The sequence below is a fragment of the Lepidochelys kempii genome, chromosome 8, assembly GCF_965140265.1.
Source record: "Lepidochelys kempii isolate rLepKem1 chromosome 8, rLepKem1.hap2, whole genome shotgun sequence".
Lineage (NCBI taxonomy): Eukaryota > Metazoa > Chordata > Testudines > Cheloniidae > Lepidochelys > Lepidochelys kempii.
The window spans coordinates 96,912,895-96,925,727 of NC_133263.1; the positions used below are offsets into that span (position 1 = coordinate 96,912,895).

The 12,833-nt window shown below is 40.8% G+C and overlaps 1 protein-coding gene across 7 annotated transcripts in view; it reads left to right on the top strand.

Annotated features, from left to right (window-relative positions):
- SLC1A7 (solute carrier family 1 member 7) overlaps positions 1-12,833 on the top strand; it is a 95,146-nt gene that overhangs the window by 33,962 nt on the left and 48,351 nt on the right. For all 7 annotated transcript variants that reach the window (XM_073357664.1, XM_073357666.1, XM_073357667.1 and 4 more), the window contains one exon: positions 9,663-9,878. In XM_073357664.1, the coding sequence (XP_073213765.1) occupies positions 9,663-9,878 (216 nt within the window). The remainder of the gene's footprint in view (positions 1-9,662; positions 9,879-12,833) is intronic.

The window sequence follows — 12,833 nt, forward strand, 5'->3', positions numbered from 1 at the left end:
GTTTGGATGATTGTTGGACCCTGAGAATGCACAAGTTCACCAAGGATTTATTGGATCAACTAGGTTGAATCAGAAAAAGAAGAAACAAACTACTCCCAGGAGCACAAAGAAGCCCCTGAAATACTTTTCCTATTTTATTGGAACATTACACACATCAGATTTTTTGTTCATTTCAAAAATTGAGGTCATGGGGTTGTGTATGTGAGAGAGGAATGTATAGAAATATAGGTTTCAGAGTAATAGCTATGTTAGTCTGTATTTGCAAAAAGAAAAGGAGTACTTGTGGCACCTTAGCGACTAACCAATTTATTTGAGCATAAGCTTTCGTGAGCTACAGCTCACTTCATTGGATGCATCGATGAAGTGAGCTGTAGCTCACGAAAGCTTATGCTCAAATAAATTGGTTAGTCTCTAAGGTGCCACAAGCACTCCTTTTCTTTTTATAGAAATATAGGCATTGCCATAGTGGATTAGACCTGAGATCTGCTCTAGTTCATTATGCTGTCTCAGATAGTGCCCAACATCAGACTTTAAACCTTAAAGGAAGGTGCAAGAATTGTCTCAGTCCCTACTAGTTCGGCTTTGGCTTAAACTTTCGACCATGACATTTAATATCTCTTCCAAAATTTGTTAGCATTAACTATTCTCATATACATTTTGGAAAAGCTATTAAACCTTATAGTCAAGGGCATATTTTGCTGTAACAAAATTAACAAATGTTTCCTGGGAGTGGAGTGAAAAGAACATTCATGTTTTTGCAGAAATGATGGAAAGTCAAGGGTTGCCATAACTACTCAGATAGGCTGAAAAGTATCTTAAGTTGTAGGACTTCCATTTGCCCAAACTCTGACAAACACCAAACAACTCTTTGAATGCTTTGCCTTATGTCTGGTGACTTAATTTCATGTATCAAACATTTTTCATGTGACTTCAAGGCTGATCAATTTCAGAGGCCAGATGAGGGGTGTCATTATAGTACATGAGAGCCAGATACTGGTTGGACGATATTGAAATGTGTCTGCTAAGACGTTAAAAGTGAACTAATACAACATCTTGAAAGACGCTTGTGAAACTGCTGGGAGTATTTTTGTTTACTTATATAGTCAAGAATGTGCATTATAAGAACCTAGAATAGAGGGAAAACCTGAATTTGTAAGGTCAGCTTGATTTAAGCTAGACAACCATTTGGAAGCTCACCTCTCCTGACTTCTCTATTTTTCTAGAAATTAGGAGGCATATTTTTCACTGACATTCTTCCACCCCATTATAAGAACTCTTAGGGCTGCTCAGACCAATAGTGAAGAGACCCTTTCTTGGAGGAGTAACTGCATATTACTTATGTTATGCAATAGTTGTGATGCTGGGTGTGTGTGGTAGACTGGATCTCCTCTTCCTTTTGGCATCAAAAACACCTGAAGCCAACTAAGAAAAAACGTCAGACACTGTCAGACTTGTCATATTAGTTACTGGACTTCTCTTCTTGAAAGTGATTCTCAGGGTTTGCTTAAAATGTAGCATGCCCCATCCCACCCACAGCCTTCTGCCAGGTAATTTCTACCCCTTCCTTCTCTAACTTGGGCATTGCATGAAATTAGCAGTATGTGCCTTGTCTGAGAACTGCAAACCCTATTCAGCCTTTCACCCCTCCACTGGTTACCCCTGTTGTGCCTCCATAGTTAATTACTTTTGAGGACTACCTCATCACAGTGTTACCTCACCACTACTTTATCTGGTGGCAGGATAATCTTATTACAAGATGATGATCTTGTTAATGAAATCCCCAAAACAGGACAATCTCATTATTAGCCCCCTCCAGGATTTATCACCTATGAGCCAAGCTTTGATTGGATCCTAACTGCACATCATATTCCCATGTGTAGCTCCCTCGCCCTCAAGTTGATGATAGGCATATGAAGCAGCAGAGATGTACTTGTTTTGCGAGTAACCAAGTCCATTCTAACTTTGTGCTCAGAGTGCCTTCACCATCAGTCTCCTGTTGAAAGTCCCCTGTTGATCTATAAAACAATGAACATCCATGAAAACTTCTTCATACTGTCCAACCAATATGATCATGTGGTTAAACTGGTATTAGAATATTTCTAGATCCTAGGGTATGGTTTGTATTATATTCTATAGTGATGAAGAAAAGCATGCACATTTTGCATTCTCATACCCTTTTCAGCATGTAGGTCTTTGGTGTAAGTCACAAAAGGGAAGAATACTCCTATCTGCATAAACTGGTTTGGGTTAGTCCAACCACCTTTTACTCTTGCGTTAGGTTCTTTGAAAATGAAGACTGTATTGCTCTGGGTTTAGACGAATCTCTTTGTCTTAGGGCTATATAGTGTGTGAGGTATTTATTGTTTTTATTATTAATGTTTTTATTATTTGTGCAATGCTCACTGGATGTTGAGGCATCTGTCCCAGGCCTTCCTGTCAGCTTTCAGGCTCTTTTTAGGCCTTGTCTAAAGGAGGAAGTTGTACTGATTTAACTAAATCACCTAACCCACTTGTGTGGACACTCTTATTTCTGTTTGAGTGCCTTCTATCAACGTGGTTTACATCACTAAGGAATCAACTAGACTGATTTAGTGCAATCAGTATAACTTTGTCACATACACAAAGCTTCAGGCTGACAGCAAAGAATGGTGTTAAATGCTGGCTGAAGTTACAAGAGCTGTGGGAAGACTATCTGTAGTCTCTGTGGCGGGCGAGTGCTCATTTTCACTGGAGAGCAACTTCCTGATTAACGGAAGTGATGACTTTCTCAGAAGGGGTCACACGCAGTCATCCTTTGCTAGAAGCTTCATGGACACTCCTTTGGGCCTCAAAAGAGAGAATTGTGTTTGAAAAGGGGACTAATGGTTAAGACACAGGACTGGGAATTGCAAGACCTAAGCTTTTTTCTAAGCTATGCCCCAGATTTCCTGTGCAACCTTCAATATGACACTTAGGGCCAGCTTCTTTCCCCATGACTCGTGCTGGGCCTGATTCGCCACTGAATTGCACCCTGTGGAATAATTTATCTCGGTGAAAAGTAAGTGTAGAATACTATCATTTTGAACTGATTACATTTTGCATTCACTTTGCACAGGTGCAGTGGACCACACAAGGTGCAAGGAGGTGGAGTATCAGGCCTCTTGAGTAGTACCTTACTTTACAGGTCATTCTAATGTGAGTCAAGGTGTCAGAACTTGGCCCTTAACCTGTCTGTTTGCCTGTCTGTAAAATTAAGATGATAATAAAGGGATATTTTGAAGCTTCATTCATTAATGCTTTAAATACATTTGGGATTATCAGACAGACGATAATCTACATATATATAAAATTACTTAATCATAACAAAGAGAAATTTTTCCCCTCAGTTTGGGCCTATCATCTGCAGATGATATTGCAGGCCATGGGCCAAATCTTGAGAGGTGCTGAGCTCCCATAATTACCATTTATTTCAGTGTAAGATGCAGGTGGCCCAGTACTTCTTAGGATCTGATGCCATACAAGCTGCAATGGTTAGACACCATGTGGGAGAGTTAAAGAGGGAATTTCTACCTTGTAACATGGAATTTCTTTCCTCTGTGGTTCAAAGCCGGAAACATAACATTAGTTTAGTGTGCAATGTAATTAGTTTTCATCTAGTAGGTTTAGTTGGCAAGCAGAGGGTAAATCAAAAGCCAGAGCACAATTGCTGACTCTTAGAAATAAAACATATTAAGCTGGCTATCTGTATTGTTACTAAGATTTCCAAACAACCCGTGTTTCCAGAAACACTCTGACCATTGAACAAACAGTTTGCTTCCAAATACTTAGTCATCTTGTCCTTTGATCTTTTATTTGTTCTGTTTAACTGAATCTATAATAAATCTGTTAATATTTTAACGGTAATTTACAATAATTTAAACATTAGCAGGCATTTGTATTCTAATGTAAAAGCAGCAGTTTAACTCTTAAAAGTATCTCATCTATGCTCTAACAATTTCAAAGTATGATCAACAGCACTGGTCATTTTTTAAGTTTTGTAAACCATAAAAAGCAGAAGTGTCAGAAATGGATTATTAAAGGTAGCACAGAGAGAGACAGCACTGATTTGCTCCTCCCTAAAATCCATTTTTAAACTCCATTTCTGCTGAAAGGCCTATAAGGAAGCAGACAACATATGGTGGCTTAGCTGACAGGCACTGGGAGAAAGCTATTTATGTGATACAAAACTAAAACCAAAAAAAGGAAAACATGCATAAATATAAAAATATAGATTAATATAAAATTGAATTGCCTCTTCCTCCTGCACCCTTTGTATGCCACCTGTCTTCTTGGATTTAAGCTCTTCATGGTAAGTACCATGGCTACTTCTTCGTTATTTGTATTACAGTAGCACCTTGAGACACAAAACGTGTGTCCATGCTACCAATCAAGTCATAGGTAGTCTGGCCTAGTAGCTGAAGCAAGAGTCTTACCTACCAGTTAAGAGCTGAATCCAGCAGGAGTGGGTCAGGAGGGAAGCCCAAAGTTTTGTCAGGTGTCAAGAAACCAAAGCCTAAGCCAAAGGGTTAATCTGAGCCACAGTCAAAAAACATAGTATGGGGGGCGGAAAGAGCAGGAGTTGGAGCCAGGAGTCAGAAACCAAGGCCTAAGCCAAAGGGTTAGCTTGAGGCAGAGTCAGAAGCCAGAGCCAAAGGTCTGAGCCAGGAGTCAGGAAGAAGCTGGGGGCTGGAGCAGGAGCATGGCTAGAGACAGTGGGGACAGGGACAGGACCAAGTGCAGCTGCAGGGTAGGAATGTGTTCAGCAGCCACTGGACTGCTACTGCTACTGAGCTTAAGTATCAGCCTGTTGACCTGGCATATGCATCCTTGTGGAACAGGGCATCTGTCTTCCCATTCCATGATCCCAAGCAATAGCTGACGATGAAATCAGATCTGACAAAGGAAAGTGACCCGTAGATCGATAGCTGCTTAAGGTTACAAGTGATTTGATGATATTCCAGATTCTTATGATCAGTAATGACCAGGACCAAGAATCGATCTCCCTTTAGAAGTTATCTCCATTCTTCAGATGGTGCCTTTATCACCAGTAACTTCTTGTCTCAGATATCATAATTCTTCTCAGTGGGTGTTAGTTTTTATGAATAAAAGGTGTAGGGATGGAATTGGTTTTGAGAGCCAGTATGTTGTGACAGAACGGCTCCAATGGCAAAGTTCGAAGCATCTGCCACTATGGTGAAGGTCTTGGCAGGATTTGGGTGTACGAGAATGGGAGCTGAGGTAAAAGATCTGTTTAGCTGACCAAACTCAATCTGTGTCTCTGATGACCGGACAAAAGTGGACCTCTTTTCAAAGGAGTGCAGTTTTCAGGGCAAAAAGGTGAGAGAATCCTTTGATAAAACCTACAGAAATTGGTAAACTCAAGAAACCACTAAACTTTTGGGGCATTCTACCTGGAGATGGCAGATACTTCAGAGGAAATTATATACCAGAGGAACTTGATTGTATCTCTGTCAAACTCAAATTTCTCTAGTTTGTTATAAAGATGGTTTTGGCAGAGTGTGTTGAGAACATGGGCCCTGTTGCTTGTGCAGCATCTGGTTTTTGGAAAGAATGAGAATATCGTCCAAATAAATGGCTGTCTCCACAGAATATCGTCCAAATAAATGGCTGTCTCCACAGAATCCAGCTGAAGGGCAGTCTGGCCCCTTACCTGCCCTTGTTCAATCTTTTGGGCTGCTTAAACTGTCGGCAACCGAGTCATAGGTGGTCTGGTCTACTGATTGGAGCAAGAGTCTGGCCTATCACTTAGAGATGAATCCAGATGGGGCGGGTCCAGGAGAGAAGCCGAGGGCAATAGCTGGACGTCAGAGACCAAAAGCCAAAGCCAAAAGATTAATTGGAGTCACAGTCAAAAAGCACAGCGGGGGATCAGAGCCAGAGTCAAAAAATGAAGCCTAAGCTGAAGGGTTAACCAGAGTCACAGTTAGAAGGTGGAGCTGAGGGTCTCAGCTGAGAGTCAGAAAGATGCTGGGGGCTGGAGCAGGCAGGTGCAGGTCAATCAGGGCCAGCTTCACTCATTAGTTTGCCAGGAGATTGGCCCTGTTGCAGCCTAGGCCCCTGACAGTCCGGTGTAGTAGAAGACAGTCCCTACCCAGAAGAGCTTACAATCTAAATGGATAAGACACACAAAGGGTGAGAGGGGAAACAGAAGCACAGAGAAGTGACTTGCCCAGTGTCACACAGTTGGTCAGTGGCAGAGCCAGGAATAGAACCAAAGTATTGTAGTCTAGTTCCCTGTCCACACCACAGAACACATCTTTCTAGTTACAGATCTGCTAGCCATGGGATCAGTGCCTCCCTCTGCCTCTGTTTGTCCAGTACCTAACATAAAGGACCCCTGAATCTGATTAAGGGCTTTGGGTGGCACTGTAATATAAGTAACAATAATTAAAAATGGTGACTGGTGTGAAACTAGAGAACTGGTTGTATGTTACAGAAACATTTGAGTTTTTCCTTTTATTGAGGTAGCTTGTCAGGAGTCAGTATATTTATGTGTTAGATTCAAAAGGTGTTAACCTGTATTTAGGGCACAAAGGCAATTCCTCCATCTTCTCTTGATAGGGTGATCCTGCAAAAAGGTTTTCTTCATATTTTTTCAAATAAAGGCACACAGTTCAGTTCACTCGGATTTGTATGATCAAATTGTTCATGTGTATTCAGACAATGGCAGGGTATTTGTAAAAATGTTCACGATTCAAGAGGTCCATGAATTTTTAAGTTATTTATTATTTAATTATTTGGAAGTGATTTATTCATTAGTCTTGTTTCAGTACCTGCACAGAATCAAGATCATGTGACTCAGCGGATTAATCATATAATGTGAATATCAAATGGCAAATAGACCAAGCGAGCTCAGTGAATTCTTATGAATAACAAATACATTTGAAAAAAATCAGCAACAGTTTGCAAATGCTCTGTTAAACTGAAAAAGGAGCTACATTTGTAACCCGGCTTTAGAACAAACATGTATCTTCTTGATCAAGCCATTTCAGTTTTCTTCCAGGGACCAGTTGACAATTAAAGGTCAAATTCTGCTCTCCGTCACACCTCAGAAAACAGTATAATTGTAAGATTGTAATGGAGAGCAGAATTTGATTCCAGTAGTCTAATTAACATCAAAATTATTCTGCATAAAATGATCCTGTGAAAGTTAGATTACTTACAATATTTAACTTAACTTTTATAAAATAGTTTTTTGTTTGTTTTAGAACAATACTCGCCCTTCCTCCCCCCAGTACTGCTCTGAACTGATAACAAAACATACTGGACTGGAGATTGGCAAAGCAGAAAAACAATGCATTTTCTTAATTATTCTAATGGATAGCAGGAACCTGAGCATTAAATCCCACCACTATTATTTCACTCAATCTACTATTAAGGTTAAGCTGCCCTTCAGCTCTAGACAACTTCACCAAACAGTGCAAGATGAAGGGGATCCTGCAAATATCAGGAGTTGTCTGCTAATAAATGGTTATTTGTGATGAAGGATTTGACAAGCAACTCTCCATAATGGTAACAGCTCCATGAAATGGTCACACTAAAACTTGACAACATGTTTGTACTTGTACTGCATCTTTTTATTTTTTTTTTTACTGTGCTCTATATTTAAAGGAAACTAGAAATTGTTTTAAAAATTAAACATTAACCAAAGCCAAGTGAAACATTGGTGTTTCCAGGTTTATTAGTAAATTGTAACACAGCTTGAGATAACATAAATCTTCATGATCCTGGGCCTAGTTCAAAGCAGTGCTGAGCAAATTTAGGGCTAGATGGCGGCCTGTCTTATGTGCCTGTGCAGTGAAATTAGGGGGCAGTAAAGCACTACAAAGGTTGCTGTGTGATGTTTGGGGGCTTGAAGAGCCTCTGGTCCTCCTCCCACATAGGTGGATGAGGAATGGATGGGCAGGGTGGGTATGGGCTTCACTCCCCAATGTGTGGGGCAGTGCAGCTACACCAGGTCACTGTACCAAGCAGAGGGCTGGTACAATGTGTGACCCCATCACTAGAGCAGGAGGAAACTGGGAAGCAGAATGAGTCATAATCTGCTTCCTGGTCTGCTCTTGGAGAAGCACAAGAACACATTGCCCTGACACAGGGCTCATGGCAAAACCCTCTTCAATCTTTATACTTTTATGTAAAAACCAGACACAATCACATGCCTAGGTTGCACATGTGGTTACCGCAGTTGATTCTAGAAATTGTCATTGCACACACAAATAGCCTGTTAAACATATAACTGACCATTTTTTCTATGTAACTCTTCAATTTGCATGTGCAAGCAGAGTAAAGTTATGTACAAGTCAGGTGCCAATTGCACACAATTTTTCCATGGACAGTTTTGAAAATCGGTCCCTTGAGATTCATAGAGCAGTCAATATGTACTTATTTTACTTGTGCCAAAATGCACATGGAGCTTTGACGCTGAAAATAAGGTGATACATTACTGGAATGGCTAAACAGAATATGTCCGGTTAGTTTATTTTTTCACTAATAAAGTAACAAACTGCTGTGGTCAGTTTATTCACTCAGCAACAGTAATTTAACCACATATTAGTAATAACCATAAGTTAAGCACATCTGAGTACTAACTATAAGTTAATAGTCTCTGTATGTATCATCGGTACTTATGACGTCCATTACCATAGCAGCTGAGTGACTCACACTCTTTAATGGATTTCAAGGTGGAAACACCCAAACGTGAATGCAGTGTCAGTTACAGCCTATAGCAAAAAAGAGCAACAAAATAGTAGAACAATGTAATACTAGCCCAAAAGGCCAAGAGGAAGGAGAATGAATTTTACAAACATATCGAGGGGAAAAAGCTAGTAGGAAGAAGAAAGCATGTCTGTTAATATTATGAGGCAAGGGATGAAATTCATGGTGACCCTGGAACAGCCGAGAGGGTTGGAGAGTGAGTCCACCCTGCATTCACCCCGCAGCAGCTCCTGTCCCACAGGGCTGGCCTGGCTCCCTGCTCCAGACCATTGGCTCTCATGTGCCAGCAGGGTCATCCCCTCTATGATGCACCAGCCCACTCCTTTCCTGGCCCTGACCCCACTGGATCGCCTGCCCCAAGCTGGGGTGTGGTGAGCCAAAAGGTGGTTGGGCAACAACCCAGGTTGTTGGAGCCTCAGCTCCACGGCCTATGGCCAGGGTTAGGGTCAATATTTCAATAAAGGTGGGTATGTCTGCATAAATTAGTGGTCTTGGTAGTCAAAGAAGTCCATCAATCTAGTCACGCACCCACAGCAGTGATTTGATTTCCCAGTGAGGGAACCATATGTAACCCACATTAGCACAGTGTGGCTCTGTCTCCTGCCAGTTGCGAGACCATGCATGGAGTTTTGTGAAACAGCTACTTCTTTCAAGCTACTAGGATCTGTTTTTATTAGCTTGGACAGTAGAGGCACATGCGTTTAGATCCAGAGGTCCCAGGTTCAGTCACCTCTGGGGACTGAATCTCGGACATCTGGATCGAAAAGCTCCTTCCAGAAGCATCATTATATAGACAAGTAGGTGGAGGATAATTAGAATAATTAAGAAATGAGGTTTTACACTGTACTAATTATATGCAAAAGATACTATATGTTTTGTGTGTTTTTTTGTATTTGTTTTTTCTACAGCTTAATGTCTGGGCTAGCAGCCTTGGATGCCAAGACTTCCAGTCGATTAGGCATCATAACTGTCACTTACTATCTGTGGACAACATTTGTGGCTGTGATTGTGGGAATAATTATGGTCTCCATTATCCATCCTGGTGGAGCAGCCCAGAAGGAGAACACTGAAGAGAGTGGAAAGCCAATTATGAGCTCTGCAGATGCACTGCTAGACTTAATTCGGTAACTACATTCATTCTTACTGCTTTTTGAAGGTAACACGTTGCATGTTACATAACAACATAAGGAGCCATGGCATTAAGGATATATTTTGAAATCAGTGATGATCCTTTTGAGAATATGGCAGAAACTAGATCTAAAAACAATACCCCAAAATAAGATTATAAAGGTAAATAGGGAGCTCCTTTTTACCCTTTCTCATACTAGACCAAGGAGACACCCAATGAAATGGAAAGGCAAACAATATTAAACTGAAAAAAAGGAAATATTTTTACAGAGTTCATAATTAACTCATGCAATTTATTGGCACAATATGTTACTGAGGCCAAGAGCTTAGTGGGATTCAAAAAAGGATTAAAATGTTATTGTTTTATTGGTCTTTACCTTACTTAATATCAACACCTACTGGATAGTGGACAGTAGGTAGTTTCATGGTTTAGGGCAGAAGCGTGCCTCAGCCTAATTTGCTCAGTTCAAGGCAACTTTAACTTGCACCTTTTCTACTTTGAGCACAGGACTGTAAGTGCCATTGGTACTAATTTGGGGTAATTGCTACTCGGAGAACTCTGGATACCAGCTGGATGACTCAGTGACTAATGTAATATCATGTATGACTCATTTGTGATATAGAGGTCACACTGATGTCCTACTGACAAGTGGACAAACCCATACCCCAGGGTACAACCTGAGTTACAGGATGGAAGGAATTTTCCCCCACTCAAGCCATGAAGTGGTAGAAGAGTTCCATGTGGGGTGCCCCCATGGATCTCTCCCTCACAGCCTGCAGAGATCACGGCTCCACGGCCCAAATTCCCCAGATCCTGCTCTCAGCCTCACATGCAGAAGAAAGACACAAATTCCACCGCATCTGAGTCTGGTTTACTTGTAAATTGAACACAATGATGCCATCTTTTTTTCAGGGAAAAAATCAAACTTTAAATATTCAAATAGTCAAAGCCTGAGGTCTGCACACAAGCATTCAAGATTTATTCACACAAGAGCTTGGAGAAAGTGAAATTTAAAATTGTACTTGCAAGTGTTTACACCAGAATACACCAGAATTTCATGGAATGAGACATGGATTTGATTCAGGAAGAGGACAGGGTTCTCAAGCCCCTTCACAAAATCCATGGCACAAGGCAATTAAGCTTGCCAGATGAACCTGCCCAGATCATTTATTTCTCGGATTGCACTCTCACGGACACTCAGTTATTTTATGGAAATGTGATGAGATGTAATTGAGTTTAACCTCTGTATCCAGTCAATAATAGCACTGTCTTTTTAAAAGTCTATTTATTATTCCAAACTCTCTGCTTTATGTGCATCCTCCACAAATAAAATCCCACAGACTGTTAATAAAACAACTGCTGGAAGTGGGTTTCCTGTTTGCTACATACTATGGGTGAAATCCTAGCCCTATTAAAGTCAATGGCAAAACTCCTGAATATCGATAAGGAAGTCTGGATTAAATGTAACAGTGTATTTGCTGGTTCGAGCTAGGAGAGTTGATCCTGTAGCTGAATGCTAAATCGCTTCCATTCACAGCTGGAGACAGTCTTTATATCATACAGGAAGCACCTGGCATCCTGTGAATAACGAATTCTAATGAACAAGAGAAATGTTACATAACTAAGGTTTTGGATAGGTTTTCTTATGTATTTTTAATAAGTTTTAAAAGTGCTCTTGAAAGGTGCCATGTTGATTGCATTGGGATCTGAAGTCACAGAGACCATCAACTCATTTCATAAACTGTAGCTCACCAAACAGATGTCCATATGGCAATGTCTTTTTTTCTCCTTTCTTGATAACTATAGAAAACATCACCATCCTGCCTGTCACTCAGACCTATAACCTGGTCATCATTTCTCTAGGTCCCCCCATCCAATCTAAGTCTAAGTCTTGCTGTTTCTTTTTACATAACATCTCTAAGATATAGTCTTTCCTATCCATCCACACAGCTAACTCTCATCCAGGCTCTCATCTTCTTGCCTCCTGACTATGGCAATATTCTTTTCTCTGGCCCTGACAAATGCAGTCTTTTCTCACATCCATTCAGAATGCTGCAGCAAAGATAATTTCCCTAGCCTATTGCTTTGTTCACATCCTCCCATCTTTGCATCCCTCGACCAGCTCACCTTTCTCTACAGCACCAAACATAACTGCCACTGCGCTTGCTGAATTGCCACCGCAGGACATGGACTGCTGCCCCATTCTGAAGGCCACCCAAAGCACCTGCTTGGAAAGCTGGTGCCTGGAGCTGGCCCTGGCTACAGCCTCTCAGTAAAAACAAAACTTGGCTTGTCCTTAATGAAAGTTCATATCTTCCTTTTACTACCTCTAGAGATTGGATTTGTTCAGTTGTATCCTCTGCCAATGAAATCCTACCTCTGTCATAATTCAGCACTTTATTAGCTCAGTAATGAATAACATCAAATGTATTAAATAGACATTCAGAAGAGTAATGAGGCAAGAGAGTTAGAAGCTGTCAAGATCCTTTAGCATCAGTTACAAGGCATAAAGCTTTACTGATGGCCAGGTCTAAATATACCATGCTTTAAACGATTTATATGCTTTAAAAGAGCATGCTGCGTAACTCCTATGTAAGAAGAATGTGACAGGTAGGAAGGTCTGAGTTCTATGGATATAGTGGTTTTCTGATATTTTGTCTTCCTGTTTGAATTGTCTGAGTGGTGGCACACACGGTGAAGTTGGGAGAGAGCTGTAGAGTCCAGGGAGTTTTTGCAATTAAGACTGAAGAAATGATATGGAACATGTACTGAGGCAAAATAGCCACTGTCATTTCTTGGAATTTCCTATGCCACAGAAATCTGGAAATGTTCAAAGAAAGAGCAAAAATAATAGAAGAGATACAGACCGACCAGACTTGAACATGAGATCCTGAGATCTACAGCTCCTTCCATTTTAAAAGACAGGGAAGGGATGGGATAAAATCCTTGG